Below are 20,108 nucleotides of genomic sequence, written 5' to 3'. Positions count from 1 at the left end.
TCGAGACACCCAAGGTGGAACAGGCAAAGCGCACTTAACATCAGCCAGGCCCTCATCCACAGTCGTCTGTTCTATGGCCTTGAAATAACCAGTCGTAACTGGGAGGGTTTAATCGATACCCTCGCACCGCTGTATCACGGAGCAATCAGATCAGCCTCAAACCTGCTGCCAAGCACCCCCGCCGAAGCTGCCTGCGTAGAAACCGGCGTCCTTCCCTGTCGGTGGGCAGTGGCAGTAGCCGTTCTAAGACGAGCCATGGGGTTCCTAGAAAAAACATCGGGCGATGAATGCCATCTACTACAGACAGCTAAGAGCATACACACCATGTTTGCCAATGCCCCTCTTCCCACAGTCGCCCAGCTACATCGGGTCAACAACCGCGCATGGCACGAGCGCGGCCCAAACATAGACATCAGTCTGGCTGTATCCACCAGAGCAGGAGATCCTCCCCGGGCTGCCAGAGCCAAATTCCTACAGATGGTCGATCAAAAATACTCAAACCATCTGCACATCTACACCGACGGCTCGAAACTTGGCGAGGAGGTGGGCGCGGGTGTGAGCGGAATCGGAGCGGGCCTTGCCCGTCGTCTACTCTCCGTGTGTTCCGTGTTCTCCGCGGAAGCCGCCGCCATCGTCATTGCGGTGACCAACAAACCTGAAGACACACCCACAGTGATCTTCTCCGATTCCCTCTCAGTCATCAAAGCGCTGGAATCAGGGGAGTCCAAGCACCCCTATGTCCAAGCCATAGAACAATCCTGTGACTCATTAACTACCATATGCTGGGTACCCGGACACAGCGGAATCCGCGGTAACGAGGATGCTGACCACTTGGCCGCGCTCGGCCGGCGCTCTCGCGCCCTGTTCTCTAATGAGGTACCGTCATCCGACATCATCAGGGAATTCAAGGCGAAGACCTCTGAGCACTTCATCACTCACTGGAGGACTCTCCGAGGCTACCCTCAAAAGGTAAAGGGAGACCTCGAAAAGTGGACAGACCGCGAAAACCGAGTCGAACAAAGAGCGCTATCCCGCCTCCGCGTGGGTCATACGAGGCTCACCCATGCCCACACCATTACCCGCGTCGATCCTCCAATATGTACATCTTGCAGCACTAGACTCACGGTGGAGCATCTACTAATAAACTGCAGGGAGTTCGACAACCTACGACGACATCACAACTTGCCCTCCTCGATTCGAGAAACACTGGCAAACGACCCAGTGCACGAAGAGGCACTACTTGCCTTCCTGAAAGATGCCAATCTTTTCGAATCCATCTGAGACAGACCGCGAACCGGCCAACTCCACACCATCCTCTACTGCAACCACTACCACTACTGCTCAGCGGGCCCTCCGCCACACCCGGACCGGGTGCCGGGGAGGTTCTCCCGCGGCCCTTCTACAACCGCAATCCGTCAGACCAACTACTACCACCGCCCAGCGGGCCCTCCGCCACACCCGGACCGGGTGCTGGGGAGGTTCTCCCGCGGCCCTTCTACAATGGCAACCCGTCAGCCCAACTACTACCACCGCCCAGCGGGCCCTCCGCCACCGCCCGGACCGGGTGCTGGGGAGGTTTTCCCGCGGCTCTCCTACAACCGCAATCTGCCAGCCCAATTACTACCACCGTCCAGCGGGCCCTCCGCCACACTCGGACCGGGTGCTGGGGAGGTTCTCCCGCGGCCCTTCTACAACTGCAATCCGTCAGCACTATTACTACCACCGCCCTGCGGGCCCTCCGCCACACTCGGACCGGGTGCTGGGGAGGTTCTCCCGCGGCCCTTCTACAATGGCAACCCGTCAGCCCAACTACCACCACCGCCCAGCGGGCCCTCCGCCACCGCCAGGACCGGGTGCTGGGGAGGTTCTCCCGCGGCCCTTCTACAACTGCAATCCGTCAGCACTATTACTACCACCGCCCTGCGGGCCCTCCGCCACACTTGGACCGGGTGCTGGGGAGGTTCTCTCGCGGCCCTTCTACAATGGCAACCCGTCAACCCAACTACCACCACCGCCCAGTGGGCCCTCAGCCACCGCCCGGACCGGGTGCTGGGGAGGTTCTCCCGCGGCCCTTCTACAACCGCAATTCATCAGCCCAATTGCTATTAACGCCCAGTGGGGCCCTTCGCCACACCCGGACCGGGTGCTGAGGAGGTTCTCCAGCGGCCCTTCGACAGCGACAATCTGCCAACTCATCAATCAGGAACGCTCAACGGGCCTCCCGCCACATCCAAACCGGATGCTGGGGAGGTCTCTCGTCTAACCGCAAATAAGCAAGTCACCCACCACCATCGTTCAGTGGGTCCACTGACATGCCAAAACCGGGCGCTGCAGCTGGGGAGGCTCTCCCTCGGCCCTGGCAAGCTGCCTCCATTCCGGAGCTCAACACCTCATCAATTCAATAGCCAATTGATCTCAAAGAAGAAAAACTAAATCAGTGATATGTATTACAACTATCTCCTTTCTGACGGCGAATGACCCTGTGTGGTTAAAGCCCAATAAATAATAATAATAATAATAATAATAAAATTTCATCAATCGATAGAATTGAAATGTGGAATGGGAAGACGTTTTTTCTCCACCAATATTTTATGCATCGCTAGATCTAAAATATGCATGTCACCATAATCTGTATAGTTCTTGAATGGTATGTTGTCAAAATGTATATGGAAAAAAGCATATTTTGGTATGGTGACCGTTCTTAACAACCCGTTGTTTGTATGGTTGATTATGGAAAAACTACACTGGTTATGTTCGATATTATACCAGGCAATGGTTAGTCTATTGTTGAACGTACCATATTGAAAATGGTTTTTCGACGTTTGATGCAATGGTTGGAATATGGTACAGATTTATGCGGGTTATTATTTCCACTTCCATTAACTTCAACTCTTGAACGTTGGCAGGATTCCTCCTTAATACTGTATTTTGTGAGAATACTTTAGTTACAAGATCGCGGAGAAAATATTTTAGTTACAACATGGCGGAAACCGTCGACAGCAGGTATAAATTACCATAATTTTAGTAATGTTAAACGTAACCCGTGTTCAGCTGAAAAACATTGGTAAATCTTTTCATTATTACCATGTTCGTAGTATAACTGGTAGACGTCGAAACAGCTATAACAAGTCCAGCAGTAGAATTGAACATTTCAGTATAGTTACTTCGACCATGAAATCATGATCAAATTAAACAATCAAGCTCTAATCAAGTAACTTGTATCCAAAGCATTTTTCCTTGTCCTGATACTAGGTGTAAACCAACAGAATACCGTATGCAATAAAATTACAATTACAATTACAATTAAATATGCATAATAGTAAAAAATACCATGAGGTTTTATTCGAGCCGCATGGTAGCTTCAAGTATTTTCTGGTAGTTCATAAAATAATCATGGTAAATTTAACATTATATTGAAAATGGTAATTTTTATCATGGCTATGTAGTTGAAACTACCATGTCGTTCATTTCAGTGTACAGTCTTTTTAATTTAAGCGCCTAATATAGTAGTGTATACCATTGTCTTCGTCTCAGTGCAGGAGTCTCATATGTGTACACTGCAGAAAAAACTGGACAAGTTAACATATAAATACGAGAAATTGTGAATAATTCTCGTTCGAGAGAGAGATTTGAATGATTACCCGCATAAATGAGGACAATAAATGGATCATTTGGTCGGTGTTAAGTCAGAGGGGACTAAGTAGCAAAATTGAAATAATTGAGATAATGATACCATTAGATCAAGAATTATGTCAGCTGCATTTCACTTTCATCAGATTTAGCAAATGTTACCATCAGCGATGATTATGATAAAAACTCATTTTTACTGATCTATGAAAACCGATCATAGTATGCAGTCAGAGTGGACCAAACGTTTACGTCCGTAGCAAGTGGAAAGGGGTCACGTTTTGGTGAAAACGACAAAATGGACGATTTTTCGGATCATTATTCCGATTTTTCTGTATCAGGGGATTCTTCATATCACCCTTCAACGGATACTAGTAAGTTGAGCATATAGAAAAATCATGTTTCGTTTTCCTCGGTATTTTATGTTTTAGAGAAGCTGATTGGCTTTGTGATTTCTCATGTGCAGACAGAGCGAACCATGTGCACAAAAGTAAAAAGATGTAATTACTATTCTTTTCAAAATCGATTGCCAATCAAAATATTATTTTTTTTGTAAAGCTGTAAGGTGGCGTGTTGAAAAGAACCAAAACCCGTTTGTCGGGAAATTACCTATTACCAGTAAATGAAAAATATCACTTGGTTCGCTCTGACTGAGCACGTCATTGAAAAAATGAAGTCCATAGTGTAACCAATGCAAAATTAAACATTTTCTGAATATAACTCTGACACTGAATCAGAAATCGACAGTCTTACTCAAAAATCTTGCTCTACTGAAATTGAAGAATGTGGCGAGTATGGTTACAATAGAGGCAACGACACGACCAGCCACTACATGAAACAAACAGAAGAAAAAATGTTCGAGTCATTTACCGACAGTTACCAGAACATTGAGTCACCCCTCGATAATAACGAAAAATTAATTTTTGCGAAACACTGCTGTGGTTTTCGTATCTTGCCAATCAATAAACTGTTACAGCAAATAAACAAAGCTTAAAAATTTAATAGCCCTAACGCGGAACAAAATTGCTTCTAATGCATTCTTTTGTTTTTGGGATCTACTCCGGAATAATCTAAGATATAAAATCGTCAAAGTGCAGGCGAAAAGCTGTGTGAGGTTTTAACTTTAAAAGCTGCGTGCCTGCTCATCTGTGATGCGAAATCATCAGGATATTATTATATGGTTGGTGGGTGCATTACGGTAGTGCATTTGTTTTAGCAAAATAATAAAAAGTATCCATCATTAGTTAAGCAGAGTTCTCTGAGTATTGGGTTCAAGTGCGATACTGATCCCATCTTCCAGCCCACAAACGAATTGTGTTCCACCGAGAAACAATCTTCAAAATTGACGGCGGGTTTGCTCCAAACCCTTCGACATTGCCATGTTTAATTTTTTGAATCGTGGTTCAATCAATCGTTTGTTGAATGTTTGAGGCATTTTATAATGTAGGGGAAAATTTGGGAATGACAACGTAATGTTTAACAATGATTCCGAACAAGCACTCAAACATCGTAGGTTGATAACAAGGAATGATTTCCTCATTACCGCACACACATAAGTGTAGTCCATTCACCCACACGGAGCCAACCCGACCCATTTTGTCATTTTTTATCTCAAAATTGACATGAAGATTGATTTCACCAATGGCCTGAGGATTGGCAAACGCAAAAAAATGATGAAGTCCTCAGCCAAAAAATAATTTTATTCCCATAACATTTAGAACGAGTATTATTGCAATTTTGTTGTATATTCTAGTAACAGTATATATAATGTGACCAGACGTCTCGGATTAGTCGGAACAGTCCCGGATTTTAAGAACATATCCCGCATGGCACCCCGGAAAGTGTCCCGCGTTTTTCAAATTGCTGATTTTTATTTCAAGGTACCCAATAAATATTAATACTGGACAATGCAGCCAGGATTTGGATCGTGGTATCCAATCTCTGAATAACTTCGGGAAACGTGCAAATTGAGGCTATATAATCTGATTTTAACGATGTCTCTGTCGATTATAAGTATGAATTAGCCCATGAATCTCCGCATCATTGTCTAACGGAAATTGTGCAGAAAACTCGGAAGCGTACAACTAGGTTCCTTGAAAGCGTCCCGAATTTATTCCGAAAACATTATTTACATCCGAACCTTAACTAGGTTCTAGATAGATCACGCCGGCGGAAGTGGCGTTACCCCAAAACATTTTTGTTAGCAAACCTTTACATTCTACTAACTGATCAGCCTCAATCTCGTCCTTAAGGCATTCACAATTTTTCCCTTAAATGTCATGTAACTAATTTTTCCTTAATTTTTCTTTCCATTTACTTTGCTTCATCGATCACTATGCTGCGATTCGGGTGAAGATGAAATACTGCGTCACCATACACCGTAAAATAAATTGGCGACCAAACTGTTCCCATCGGTAGCTACTTTCGCGCGTGAAATATCTCATATGATATTTGAGGGAACAATAATCCAGAAACACCTTACACAATTGCTTTATTATATATAATAAAAATGTATGGGCATGGAACAACAAATCTTGTTTTTCTTAAAAGAAATAATATTATAATTGAATGCCAAATTGCTGCTTTTAGAAGTATATAAATTTTGTTTAATTAAATTATAAATAGAATAAATGCACACAATTATCCATGCAAATTTTGTTTCTGAAGTTCACCTCCTCAAGAACATGGATACTGACTGTCTTCGCGAATCTGATACATGTCGAAAAGCCAGCACATGAACCATTTCAATCCCAACGCGTAGTTCTGAACAATGCATCCACTGATCAATGCTCGGTTTTGTTCTTTCTACTTGTATCCCTCTATTACGTATCGTGCTCCCAGAAACCTTAACGAATCACCAACAATTTCATCTACTTATGTAAAACGTAAATGTAAAATGCTTTTGTTTAGCCGGTGATCTAAACATATAGAATGTTTTCGACGGGAAGCGTTACAGCATTATTAGTTCCTATATATTTGGTCCTTCATTCTCCCTTTTTAACTCTCCGAAATGCTTTTGTCAAACTCGTAAATAGTTCCATCGGAGGGATAAAGCTCTGGTTCAGGCTCTTCAGTTTGAGCAATACAACAAGCAGACACGTTTCTGAATATAGCTGTTAGCTGCGTGTACTTCTTTCCTAAAAAAATCTATCAGTTGGCTGTTTTATTTCTCATACCGCGAAGGGACAGTAAAATCGATATTTACCCAAAATAGTACAGATTGAACAGCGCCAAGTCTCCTTCAATTGGTGTTTGTATCAGTGTCGGGGGCATCACCGGTGCCTTATCACGATTATATCAACGGTCCTATGGCAAAAAATGTTTACCCGTTGGCCTTGTGTGGCAGCAGAAACAACCGCAACATTGCACTGTGTCCCGGTGAATTTAAAAATGGACGAAACCATGTAGGGGCAATAATTACAACTACATTCCAGAACAACTTTTCTTAATAATCGGTCGATTTGTTTTGTTTGTATTTTGCACAGCGTAACCAGGGGTTGCAACGGTATCTACGTACCGGTTATTAGAAAAAATAACAGTTTCATCAGTGCTGCTAAATTCGTGCATTTTTTAACCAAATAGCAAATTTGACAGTTCCAGTTACCGAGTCACTGAGGGGTAGTCGGATTTGCGATACAGTTTTCGAATGCGAGTGTCTAGTCGTGTCGTTGATATAGGTATTAGTCCATTGATCATATTTAAGGAATTCTTCAGTGGATATCACAGATCATGATACAAAAAGGGAAATAATGATTAGTTCTGAGAAGTTTAATGACCGTAAGTTAAATGATGCAAGTTATAATCTGATTAAATTCAAATTTGGCGTACGGTTACATTTAACAGAAACAGAAAGTGATTCAAGCATTACACAACATGGTCCTTCAGAGCGTCCCAAGAAACGAAAATATGCAGAGCCCAGCTTGTGGGAAAAAATCAAAGAAAGAAAAAGAGGAATTCTGGTTTACAATATGTAAACACTCTGGGACGCATCATTCCAATGAAAACCTGCGACGAATTCAACTGCAAATGTCAACTTAAATGTTCGGAAAAGATCACGTTTATGCAACGTCGTCAGAACTTTGAAAGCTTTTACAGCAATGCATCATGGGAAACACAAACAGCTATTCTGATAAGCTCTATCCGAATTAATAACGTAAAACGCAGAAAAGACAAAAATTTGGTTTTTCGAACAAGATACTATTCCCGTCAATACTACCTTCGAGCTGACACGATCGACGTCGAAGTGTGTAAAGTATGTGTTTATCATCTAATAATTAATATTGCTCGCTACAATCATTAATTTCTTCGTATAGGAGATGTTTAAGAACACACTGATCGTCAGTAGTGCAAGGATTCACAGAGCTTTGATGAAAGGTGCCTTAAATTGTATCTCTGATATGAGGGGAAAGCACCGTCCTGGAGTAGCCATATCCGACACAAACATGCTCAAGGTATACCAGCATATTCAGTCGTTTCCATCTTATACAAGCCATTATCGTCGAAGTGACACGCCAGATTCACGCTACCTTTCAGATGATTTGAATCTCACGAAAATGTTTACATTGTATAAAGAGTGGATCGAAAATGAAAAGGAGAACACATCCGATTTGACCGACGTAAGCTTTGCCACATACAAAAGAGTTTTTTACAATAATTACAGTCTTAAATTCAAGAGTCCTAAGAAGGACACGTGCAAGACATGTGACAGCTTGCAAATTCAAATCGAAAGTTTAACCACGCTAAACGATGATTCGAAAACCATCGATGAGCTCGAAAATAAGAAGGACGAACACTTTAAACTAGTCGAATTGATGACCAGCACTCGAGCTAAGGACTCGGAATCGTGTGTAAGTATAGTGGAACAAGATCTCTTAATAAAAGTCAGATTGTGGTAAGTTTTAGTTTGCAATACCAATTTCACCATTGATTCTTCCTATAATTTTGTGGTGATTACTAGGACGTGACACTCTTTTATAAAAATATTGCAGCTGATTTTATATTTTTTATACTCCCCTATATTTATTTATAATTGTCTATAAAAGTTATAACTGTATTCGAATTGTTAAATGTTCGAAGATAAAATTCGAATATAATTCGGTAACCCATAGTTACACGTGTGAATAAAAACAACGAAAAAATGGTGTTGCCTCAACACAAAATGGTAAGAATTCAAAAATTTAAACAAAATTCTGGCCGGTTCTAGTTGGTATCTAATCGGTCGGTAGCAATAACATTCAAGCAACGATTCTGCCATACGGTTTGATGCTAATTCAAAAACAGCAACAATTCAAGCCGATCAGGGTCGAACGGAGAACTAGAATTAAAGTCACTCAGATCAAATTGGTCGCAAATCGCTCAACAGCAGTAACAGGACAAAACCTGTCAGCCGCAAATACAACAGCAAGAGGTTTTTTATTTCGTTAAGTTTCACCCATAAATGTTTCCTTCAATTCTTCATTTCAATATCTAAATACCGATTCACAGAACAAAAAAGTTCTCATCCTCGGTTCTCTGGCACGCTACCGTGAAAATCCGTAACCTAATCTGTAAATTGTTCTCACCATGAAGCTGAACAAGAGCCAGGTAATGTCTCAAACTAGCATAATATCAATTAACCTAACCATCAGTCCGTATTGATTTGGCATTTGCAGGAAGAAGTCCTCCAGGTAGGCGACACGAAAGGGTTAATGGTGGTGAAATCGCAGATCACGCTCACGGAGATTGTTGCGACAGAATTAGCCCGTCTATTCTTGGTAGGGGCTATAATGGGTATAAATTGCTATTTGACTGATTCAATAACAATAAACGGTAGAAGGATAGAAGACTAGGTACGGAACACATGTTGAAATCAACCGCAACAGAGTATTCCTAAAGTTTATTTAGAAAATTATTATAATTGCTATAATCCTATATACGATCCGGTTTTGCCGATGACAAATGAAGTTACCGAGTTAGGAATCAGAATTATATCGAGCACTAAAAAGTTGTAAGTAAATACATGTAAAATCAACAGAAACGATATGAAATAAATAAATGTTTCCAGCTTTAGCTGACCTACACAATACCGTGTGAAAATAGCTGCTGAAAGAAGTTTAGCCGCTCCCAATCTGATTCAACTACTGCTCGTCGTAACATTCTAAAGAACTTTTTAACTAAATCTCGATCACTATCTCTAAGGATTGTGTGTGATCAATAATCAAATGATGGAAGAAAACTGTGGACAGTGCTTATTCCCAGTGGGAAATGATGATAGATTGGTTTGTGCAAAATGCGATACCATATATCATGTATAGGTGCAACGAGTTCGATACCTAATCAAGCTTGGCAGTGTGATACTTGTTTCGCACAGTCAACTTCCATTGACGAAGACAAGCAGATCGACCAACTACAACAACGAACTGCACAGATCATTTTGGATCTACAGCGGCTTGAGGAAGAATTTGAAATGGAGAGGAAAATAATGAACAAAAAGTATCGTGTCTTGCAAGAACACTTAAATGCGTTGAAAGGAGATATGAACAATTTGGAAGGCAGATCAAAACAAAGTCTAGGTAAAAAGATTCCCGTTGCTAAAGTTCCGACTGGACAATCTCTGCTGCCAAATAACAGCAGTGAGCAATTGGCTGAAATGGACATTCGGAAAATGTTTGCTCGTCAGTCGATCTCAGCAGATCTCCCTGTGTTTACTGGAAAGCCAGAAGACTGGCCAATATTTATAAGTAGCTTCAATAATTCGTCCGAGGCATGTGGGTACAATAATGTTGAAAACCTAATTAGATTGCAGCGATGTCTGCGAGGCGCTGCACGAGAAGCTGTGAGCAGCAGACTTTTACTTCCGGAGTGTGTTCCGCAGGTGATTGACACATTGCACATGCTATATGGCAGGCCAGAACTGTTGATAGCTACACTTCTAACTAAAGTACGACAGTTATGCCCGCCAAAAGAAGAAGACCTGAACTCATTAATTGTTTTTGGACTTGCTGTGAAAAATCTCACTGACCATATGATCGCAGCGGAACAGCAGGATCATTTAAATAACCCGTGCCTACTGCAAGAAATCGTGGATAAATTACCAGCTCACTTCAAGCTGCAATGGGCCGTCCACAAACGACGAATTCGATACATCACTTTATCCACATTTAGCGATTTCATGTCAGAGATAGTAGAAGCTGCATGTGAAGTGAGTTCGATAGTGGTAATTGGAAAGTCCGATTCGGAGCAAAGCAATGATGATAATTGTAGAAGGTACAAAACGGACGAGTGTCAGGCTCCATCCACCATGAGTCGCAAGGAGAAACGCAACAGTTGTAACATATGCGAGGGACTAAACCATCGTGTCCACAACTGTGCGGAGTTCAATTCCGCAACAGGGGCTCAACGCTGGGAAATAGTAAACGGTCTCCAACTTTGCTCATCTTGTTTGAACCGGCACCTTCCGTGGCCGTGTAAAACAGCACAATATTGCAACGTTAATGGATGTCGCCTCAAGCACCATCCAATGTTGCATTCAACACAAACAAACTACCCTTCAATGTCTGGAGGATGTTTTTCCAATGCTTCCGCCACCCTCAAGTATGTTCCTGTCACATTATACGGAGCATCTAAAAGCTTGAAAACTCTAGCATTCATCGACGAAGGATCGGACTGTACATTAATAGAAAGTAATTTAGCTAAAGAATTGGATATCGCAGGAGCAAACAAGAGCTGCGAACTTCGTTGGATCAATGGTACAAGATCGAAGGAAATTGGTTCAAAGATTATAAACCTGCAAATATCTGGAGCAGACAAAGGGAAGAGGTTTTCGTTATCTGAAGTTCGAACAATTAGGCAATTGGAAATCCCAGCACAAAGCGTTAATGTTGCCAAACTACGCTTGAAGCATACCCACTTGCAAGATATTGATGTCGAAAGTTATGATCATGCTAAACCTCGTATACTAATTGGACTGCGCCATTCGCATTTAATAACACCTAGTGAAATACGAATGGGAAACTTTGATGCACCGATCGCCTCGAAATGTAAGCTTGGTTGGAGCATCTTCGGCCAGATGGTTTGCAATAATTGACCAAATAAAAACCACACTTAGCTAGTTCTATCGCAAGTATATAAGAGAAACACTTCAGCCGAATAGCTCGTGTTACGGGGGGGGGGGGGAGAATGTTGCGACAGAATTAGCCCGTCTATTCTTGGTAGGGGCTATAATGGGTATAAATTGCTATTTGACTGATTCAATAACAATAAACGGTAGAAGGATAGAAGACTAGGTACGGAACACATGTTGAAATCAACCGCAACAGAGTATTCCTAAAGTTTATTTAGAAAATTATTATAATTGCTATAATCCTATATACGATCCGGTTTTGCCGATGACAAATGAAGTTACCGAGTTAGGAATCAGAATTATATCGAACACTAAAAAGTTGTAAGTAAATACATGTAAAATCAACAGAAACGATATGAAATAAATAAATGTTTCCAGCTTTAGCTGACCTACACAATACCGTGTGAAAATAGCTGCTGAAAGAAGTTTAGCCGCTCCCAATCTGATTCAACTACTGCTCGTCGTAACAGAGATCGTTCCGAAAGTACTACGAGCTAGATCCCTCTCAGCAGTGTGCACTGAATACCCACAAAAATGGTGGAACGCAAGGTGCCTTGTAAACATCTCTCTCGACAAACTTATCCGCTGAACCAGAGCCCAAGGATGCAAAATGCCTACCTTTTCTGCGGCTGTAATTTTTCTGCCTTCATTCTCATTTCTCTTTCGTCGCTGCTGTCGTTCGCTATTGCAGGACGCCCAGCGCTATACGGCAGTCTGTAAGCAAAGCAGTAACATGACAAAGAAATACTGCCACCAGACGCGAGCGGTACAGCTTCTCTTTCCTTATTTTACACTTTTTAATATTTTTAATCTATTTAATCTGTTTTCAATCACAAACGACAAAAATAAATGCGGTTCGTTTGCGCCACGACCGGCATCAACGCTTTCGTGTGCGGGCCTCTCCATTTGACTACGAAGAGAAAAGTGTACAAAGCGAGAGAACAAACTTTACTACGCCACACTCTCACCGAGCAGTCGGAGTACAGCAGCAAAACAAAAATGTATTCTACTGCTCTACGGGAAAATGTACTCGGTTTGGCTACCGTTCTGGCAAGAGCTGTAGTGATACGTCGCTGTAGCGGGTTGTACGGCTTGTGCAAATGTAAATATACCGAAAAAAATGTAGTTTACCAGTACCTTTGGCATCCCTGCCAGAGCCTATTTTGCATTCATAGGTAGATTGGCACAACACAGTGAAATCTTTCCTAATTTAGTGTTGTCCGTTGAAACCTTCCTTTATCTTTTGGCCGGGGCGCTTCATACGTATAAACGCACGCCTCGTTCTGTGCAGTTTTTGACGAAATATGAAATACTTTCATTCTCAGTTTTCTGGTAGAGATTGGAAATCTCATACGTCAACAAAACTGTCTGTACTGCATCTGGAAATTGCCATAATCATGCCACCTGATCCGACCATCATACGGACATATTCGCACTCAACATGAGTTTCACAGGAATATTTGCCGATCGATGCTGACTGGAAAGCTCACCTTCCGCAGGGAATTTCGTGGAAAAAAATTCCATGACGCTGGAGATGTCAGTTAACTCTGGAAGAGTGAAATTATAGTAGATGTATTAAGTACGGTTTTACGACTAGTGTCATTGCTTTTCAGCCCCTACCTGTTCATCCAAAAGTAGTTCTCCCGTGGTGTCGATAATCGGGTCAGTTCCGGATTTCCATTTGTTTGGTACAGGTACATCTGATACTTTCTAGGCGCGAACATAAAGATTTCGATTTTATGTTTCACTTTATATTGGAATTCAACAATGTCAACAATAAAAAAGTCAACCCAGAAATCCAGCGCACACTGAGAATAAGTTCGAAAACAAGTTCGAAAATTCTGCAATGCATATTTGCTTATAAAGTTTATAAAATTATAAGTTGCTCTATAATTTTATAAAAACAATATAATTATATAACAATTTATAATTTATTGGAAGTATCACGCCCCTTGGGTGATTACCTAGTGTACTGATAAGTTTATGTGAGTAGATATGAATCCGAAAATAAGTATTATTTGTAATTTTCATATTAGGCAACTAAGGGCGATTAAATGGCGCGTTCCCTGGGCGATTTGGGAGCGACTTAAGGGCGGGTAGAGCGGCAAAAAATGACGGCGGCAAATCTCCCAAATGTTTTATTTGAAATAGCCCCCTAATTGCCAGCAACTTGCTCAAATACACTCAACCAAAATATCACTTACATTTCATATGCAAAAACATGTAAATATTTTCCATAATACTTTTCACATGAATGTTATTATTTTCACACATAATCTGTTCTCTCTTCCGCCCTATAAAAACCAGTATTGATTACAGATATATCTTACGTGAGGTTCAGTTACTTGCCACCGGAATGCCACATATTTTCTATTTGAAACTTATATACCTTTTATATGATATTCAGATGATTATTAACTGAATGTATAATAGCAATCGTGTTACGTGAAGTGGGTTTATCTAATATTCATGTGATTGTTAGTTGCTTGTATAATAGTATTCAAATGCTTTGGTAGGTAATGTAGCTTGGTTTAATAAATGCGCGGATAATCCTAGTAAAGCTCAGCTGGAAATTGAGCCGGTATTCTGACTGGCTCTAGTTAATAACCGATTCCAGTGACAAAACAATCACTGGAGCCAGGTACTAACTAGAGCAAGCCAGAACTTTGGCACATTTTCCGGCTGGACTTGCTGGTCCGTGTTGATAATTGATTTGTAATGCACTCCATGCCATCTTGGAATCTTCAACCTGGAGCAGAGATAGCGGATATATATGTATTTCTAACGTCTTCACATTTAATTAGAAAAATCAAAAGTCCGGGAGCAATGTATTCACCGCCGTGCTGTTTGTTGACGCCATGTTGAATGTGTCTGATTTTTTCACATTGTATGTACCCGTAATAATAATGTGTTTTACACATAACGCTAGAAGTATGTGATGGACACATAATATGTATGTGGGGCACGCTTGAAAGTCATTCATTTTGTATTTGAAATTCATCGGTGATTGTATAAGTTTTATTTGATGCATATGAATCTGATGTGCATAATCGTTTTTAAAATTTAGGTGTTTTTTCACATGAAACGTACGTGATTTTTTGGCTCAGTGTATAGTTTACTAGCGAAATACCCCAGTCAAAAAGGGCAAGTTGCTGGCTAAGGGGGGCTATTTGCCAACTCGGATGCGCTAATAGCCCTTAAATTTGCCAGCAAATTGCTGGCAATTAGGAGGCTATTTCAAATGCAACATTTGGGCGATTTGCCGCCGTCATATTTTTGACGCCCAACCCACCCTTAAATCGCCCACGGAACGCGCCATTTAATCGCCCTTAATTGCCTAATATGAAAATTAAAAATAATGCTTAATTTCGGATTCATTATCTACTCACATATACTTACCAGCATACTTGGTAATCACCACCAAATTATAGGAAGAATCAATGGTGAAATTGGTATTGCGCTTCAAAACTTATCACAATCTGACGTTCATTAAGACTTTAGGCCAGAGCTCTTGTTCTACTATATACATACACACGATTCCACAATTTCCCACATTCGTTAGCAAAATGAAGTGCACTAGACAAACAAAGTACAAGTGAAAACACACCAATTGTTCAAAAAACAATTTTAAACTTAAACCAAACATGAACCCATGTTTGAAAAACGCGAAAAACAACCAAGTCCATTACAGCCGCCAGAAAATTTGTCTAAGTATTGAAATTGCCTTGAAATCGCATTCGCAAATTGCATTTGTTCCGAGGTGCAATTAGCACAGGTGAGTTGAGTCAAACGTCAAACTTTTTAAATCGCCTGACCATGTTCGTCCGCATTTTTTTGACAGGGAAGTAATGTGTACCAGTCTGAACAACCCCTTCTTGCTGTATGTCACTGTGTCGGAGATGCACTGTCAGTGTGTGTCATCAAATTCAAGAGTTTGAAGTTTTTTCCTATCGATCACTTTTGTTGGCTTGTTTGGCTCTCAATATTCGCAGGTATTTGATTTTCAAATCTCTGAACCGCTGTAACTGGAAAGTAATCACAGGGTTGATCAAAGTAAACTATAAAAAATAATGGCCAACTACAACCCAGTCGATTTGGTTGAAGAGGACGCCGCGGATTTGCAATTCCCCAAAGGTAATTAGACACCGTAGGATGAGGAGGACGCATCACTTACAGCACCAATATAAATTTCAGAATTCGAAAACGCCGAAACTCTACTCATCAGCGAGGTTCACATGCTACTAGAACATCGAAAAAACCAAAATGAATCCTCCGAGGAAGAGCAGGAGTTCTCTGAAGTGTTCCTGAAAACCTACAACTACACCGGTCTTTTCCGGAAGTTTAAAAACAAGGAAACTATTGCCAGTGTGAGAAGGTAGGAAAGGCAGCCGGAAATAACGAGTAACTATTTCTGTTATATAGGAACAAAACTCATTTTAGTCTGCTGATGTCCAAGAAACTACACAAATTCGAATTAGCTGCACTGGGTAATTTATGTCCGGAGGCGCCGGAAGAGGCCAAAGCTTTGATTCCTTCCCTTGAAGGGCGTTTTGAGGATGAGGAACTAAGACAGATATTAGACGATATAGGAACCAAGCGAAGTTTGCAGTATTAGAAAGGTGTTTCTCAAATTTTCGTCCTCGATTACAGAATAACTTAACGAAAGGAATAAAGTTTACTCACCAAAATTTGGAACACTTGATTAAATTAACTTCAGTTTAATAGGGGATGTTGTAGCTGAGGGCATCAGCAAAGGCGGCAACTGTGGGGAAAAATTATTAATAATGAACGCTAACATAGAAAATCTCAAATACTAACGGTGTGCCTTATGTTTAGTATAAACTTCCTTATTCAAAAGCTTCACCAGCTCTTGATGGCACAAACAATAAGTCTGTTCCAACATGCCAACCTGTGCATTGCTAATAAACTCTCCAATCATACTATTATCCTCGATATCTCCGCGTGCGTCCATTTCTGAGTAGACAACATTATTGTTCCATTCATCCCGTACGATGTGTACCAAGTTGAGCAGACGAATGACGCCCTCATGAAACAATTTACTCTCCTCTCGTTGGAAGCAATGTTCGTAGATCGTGCTAATGTAAGACTGATGGACGGCTATCATATCATTAAGATTATCAGCGGCATCCAACCTCTCATCCAGCTGCATGCCAAGCGACTGCAGCACGTGGGTCATCAGATGCGAGTGAATGCACTGGACCGTAAAGATCATCCAAAATTTCAACATCGCCAGTCGCTTCAGATTTAAGTCTAACACACACGGCTCCTCGTATGGCGGTCTACGCTTGTAGCACTCGGGATAGCGCAAAGATTCCAGCGTGCAAAGCGCCCACTTAACCTTCAACAGAAAACGGAATACGCAATTGTAGCTGGTCATTGTTTCTTCATTGATCATATTGCTGAGATCATTGCTCGGATTGTACAGTATTCGGAGTTTGTCGATTGCATCCAACACGGTCGTAGTTTCCGCTTTGTACTCTGACAGAATTTCAATCGTAAATAGCGAGGTCATATCGGTGAATCTCGAAGCCAGGATATCGTTTAGCTGAATCGTTAAAAGATAAGGATTAGCCCAGCTTTCGCCGGCCTCGATGCGACGGAACAAATCACTGTAGAAGTAATACATCAAGTCACTTGCTTCCAACAGCAGCACCTTTCGAATATTTTTCAAATGATTTAGAACGAGAAACTCCTCTTTGTAGATCGTAGTCACGAAATGGTTTGCAGCCTGTCGCTTTGTTTCCATCAAGTTCTTGATAGTGCTAAACAACACCTGCTCTAACGGAAGCATCAGATGGCTCGATATTGAATTGACCCGATTGTACAAGGAATACGCATTAGTAAGACAATCTGCGTTTGGCTCCGATTGAAGTTCAGCTTCCGTTTGTTCATCTGTGCAGGCCAATTGCAAAGAACAATCCAAAGCCATCATTAGCATTTCGTCATCACAAATTTCCTTAATCTGGTTGCGCAGATTTTGCAGTTTTGTTGTGTTGACCGTGTCCTAAAACGACGGACGTCGGATTAAAATTTCTCGGATCAATTAATGAAACTCACCTTTGCAATCCTATCCAACCTCGATACATCATCGCATGTCTCTTCTGCAATCACTCCGTCGTCCGTTCTGAATCCTTCCAGCACTTCCACAATTGTTTCCAGGAAACCGACGTACACCATACTCTCGTCCGATTCGCAACCACTTCTCAAATCGCTAATCCGATCCAACCCATTCAATATATTCAACGTGTAGCCAGCCTCGAGCGAGTGATGCATCAGCAGCTGTATTATCGCATCATTCTCAATCACTTCCGAAATGACAGAACTGACGTAAAACGAGCGCTGCTTGCACTTCGAAAACAACCGTGCGCGATACCCGGTTTCCGTGCTGGCATCTTCGGCATAGGTCTTCTCCACGAGGAATTCCCCCCGCCAATCGTCCAGTCGGCCTCCGGTCCACCAGATATCGATTATATTCATGTAACCTTTCAGAGTCGACAGCAGCAAGGCAAATGCCAGATTAGTCTTTTCCAGGTTGCCACTTAGCTTTACACTTCGAAACAACCCCGAGAGCAAATGAGCGACTGCAATGTGCGCTGGAAATTTAGTCCAGTCTAGCACGGAGAAACGATGGATATCGTTGAGATTCTTGAGAAGTTGAAATTCCGGTTCCAGATCGTGAAACAGTGTGATTATGGTGAATATTCTGTCCGGTTGCTGGGCGATAGCTTGCTTCTCCAGCTCAACAACGGTCGCCTGCAAATGGTCCAGGAAATTGCGGACTGCTGACGCATAGCACTCGAAGCTGTATGGTGCGGGGATGGGGCTGTTTGTTGTTTCTGAAACCCTGAGACAAAAATTACGTAACCGATAGACGATAGTCATATGTTCGGTGAAGTTCAGTAGAAACGTGTGCAGACCACGCTCGGTTGCGCTAGAAAGAGACACGTTTGGGTTTATCCACACTTGATCGTCGTCGATTCGAAAAAACTTGCAGTTGACCGGATTCGTAAACATCCAAAGAATTTCCCGAACCAAACAGTACTCCGAAACGGTTGAAACCGGATCTGGTTTGATGAAGCTATGCGATGCTTTCAGTATGGTTTGGTTCCAATAATCACAAAACGAGGCTCCTTCGTGTGAGCTGTTCACGTCTGCTTTAGCTTTGGGATCTTTCCACCAGCAATTCTGAATGTTCTCCTTTAGCCACTTCTTCGACTTAGATCCGTCGAACTGCTCATATCCTATGTCCCGCTTTGGAGGTTCAACTCGGCTGAAAACGATGACTTCTTTGGTAACGCATTGCTCTTCTATTTTACACGGATTGGCGGCATCTTTCTCTTCGTCATTTTCCGAATCGGACCACTCGCTCAACTCCGAATCGTCATCCGAATCATTCGCTCCAACACTTATATTATCGGCTCGCAAATCTTCCAGCAACTCAATCCTTTCATCGTCGTTCAACGGCACCGCCGGCTGAACATTGACCTCAATCAAAGAAAGCGGAGAACCACGTCTTAGACGTTCCTTCAAAGCGCCAATTGGATTATGTGCCACGGTCATAAGAAATAGCAAAACTGACCACTGTATGTCATGCTCATAATGATTCACACATACCGGATCGTTTGTAAACTGTTCAAACAGCATACGGAATTGTTCGGCTTGTCTTTCCATATTGGAAATCCGTAGGTTCTCCATCAATCCGTCTGCCTTGCGTCGAATTTCATGACTGTTGACCGTGATAAAGCGGTGGTTCCGGATTGTTGCCAGTGAAAACTGCTGGCAGATTGTGAAATTTTCTTCCGTTTCCTACACATAAATTATTTCGGTTCATTATAGACGTCAGTTGCGAAGTTTAACAAAACTTGCCTCGAATCCGGTCAGTAATCTAATTAACTCCGATACGCCTTGCTGAATGGTTGCCTCGCGTCGCTCTAGCGCTTGAGACATTATTGCAAACTTTAGGTTTGAAAACAATTTATGTCATCTAAACTATTTCCTTGACCTGAAATACAGTGTAAACTAACAGGCTTTCGTAAAAATGATAAAATATAAATACAAAATACAAATACTAAAATCGATCGTGATCCGACAAATGGGCGAAACTAACAAATGTACACAAACAGAGATTTCATTAATATCTGAAAGAGGAGTAAAAATACTTTATAAAAAATATAAAAACTCATTTATAAATATTTCACACTTCATGAAAATCAATAAAAAACAAAACGGCGGATCCGACTTTCAACTGTAAACAAAAAGCCAGGCGGGTTACGCCCACCCCGGTGGCACGGTGATAGTTTCCTGAAACCTCCGTTTGTTGTTGTGGTGGCGTTGTTGTCTGCAAATTATTAAGCTACAT

The 20,108-nt window shown here is 41.8% G+C and overlaps 3 protein-coding genes across 4 annotated transcripts; 2 read left to right on the top strand and 1 right to left on the bottom strand.

Annotated features, from left to right (window-relative positions):
• The first annotated feature begins 8,180 nt into the window (after window positions 1–8,180).
• LOC131680608 (uncharacterized) lies at window positions 8,181–11,692 on the top strand. Its single transcript, XM_058961321.1, has 3 exons — window positions 8,181–8,243; window positions 8,301–8,474; window positions 9,977–11,692. The coding sequence occupies exons 1-3, from the start codon at window positions 8,181–8,183 to the stop codon at window positions 11,690–11,692; spliced, it is 1,953 nt and encodes a 650-aa protein (XP_058817304.1).
• A 3,932-nt stretch (window positions 11,693–15,624) lies between these two features.
• LOC131684010 (DNA-directed RNA polymerase II subunit Rpb4) lies at window positions 15,625–16,416 on the top strand. The gene is made up of 3 exons (XM_058966470.1): window positions 15,625–15,862; window positions 15,923–16,103; window positions 16,169–16,416. The coding sequence occupies exons 1-3, from the start codon at window positions 15,799–15,801 to the stop codon at window positions 16,341–16,343; spliced, it is 420 nt and encodes a 139-aa protein (XP_058822453.1). The 5' UTR covers window positions 15,625–15,798; the 3' UTR covers window positions 16,344–16,416.
• On the bottom strand, window positions 16,385–19,878 carry LOC131684008 (gamma-tubulin complex component 5). Of its 2 annotated transcripts, none has more exons than XM_058966468.1 (5): window positions 19,806–19,878; window positions 19,616–19,751; window positions 17,807–19,555; window positions 16,547–17,753; window positions 16,385–16,490 (listed from the first exon to the last, which is right to left on the bottom strand). In XM_058966468.1, exons 2-5 carry the CDS (start codon window positions 19,694–19,696, stop codon window positions 16,447–16,449), a joined length of 3,081 nt encoding a protein of 1,026 aa, XP_058822451.1. In that variant the 5' UTR covers window positions 19,697–19,751; window positions 19,806–19,878; the 3' UTR covers window positions 16,385–16,446. The 2 variants fall into 2 exon arrangements, with proteins under 2 accessions (XP_058822451.1, XP_058822452.1); XM_058966469.1 differs by having other exon boundaries at window positions 19,813–19,876.
• Window positions 19,879–20,108: the final 230 nt, after the last annotated feature.

Source organism: Topomyia yanbarensis, chromosome 2, assembly GCF_030247195.1.
Source record: "Topomyia yanbarensis strain Yona2022 chromosome 2, ASM3024719v1, whole genome shotgun sequence".
NCBI classification, from domain to species: Eukaryota; Metazoa; Arthropoda; class Insecta; order Diptera; family Culicidae; genus Topomyia; species Topomyia yanbarensis.
The sequence above is the reverse complement of the archived record's forward strand: the minus strand, read 5'-3'. Positions and strand labels throughout refer to the sequence as shown.

Coding starts and splice junctions, on each gene's coding strand:
- LOC131684008 (XM_058966468.1), bottom strand. CDS start 19,696: ATGTCTCAAGCGCTAGAGCGACGCGAGGCAACCATTCAGCAAGGCGTA. Junction 17,754..17,806: donor GGTTGGATAGGATTGCAAAG/GTGAGTTTCATT, acceptor CCGTCGTTTTAG/GACACGGTCAACACAACAAA. Junction 16,491..16,546: donor TACTAAACATAAGGCACACC/GTTAGTATTTGA, acceptor TTTTCCCCACAG/TTGCCGCCTTTGCTGATGCC.
- LOC131680608 (XM_058961321.1), top strand. CDS start 8,181: ATGTTTACATTGTATAAAGAGTGGATCGAAAATGAAAAGGAGAACACA. Junction 8,244..8,300: donor ACACATCCGATTTGACCGAC/GTAAGCTTTGCC, acceptor CTTAAATTCAAG/AGTCCTAAGAAGGACACGTG. Junction 8,475..9,976: donor CTAAGGACTCGGAATCGTGT/GTAAGTATAGTG, acceptor TGTTTCGCACAG/TCAACTTCCATTGACGAAGA.
- LOC131684010 (XM_058966470.1), top strand. CDS start 15,799: ATGGCCAACTACAACCCAGTCGATTTGGTTGAAGAGGACGCCGCGGAT. Junction 15,863..15,922: donor GGATTTGCAATTCCCCAAAG/GTAATTAGACAC, acceptor TATAAATTTCAG/AATTCGAAAACGCCGAAACT. Junction 16,104..16,168: donor ACTATTGCCAGTGTGAGAAG/GTAGGAAAGGCA, acceptor AACTCATTTTAG/TCTGCTGATGTCCAAGAAAC.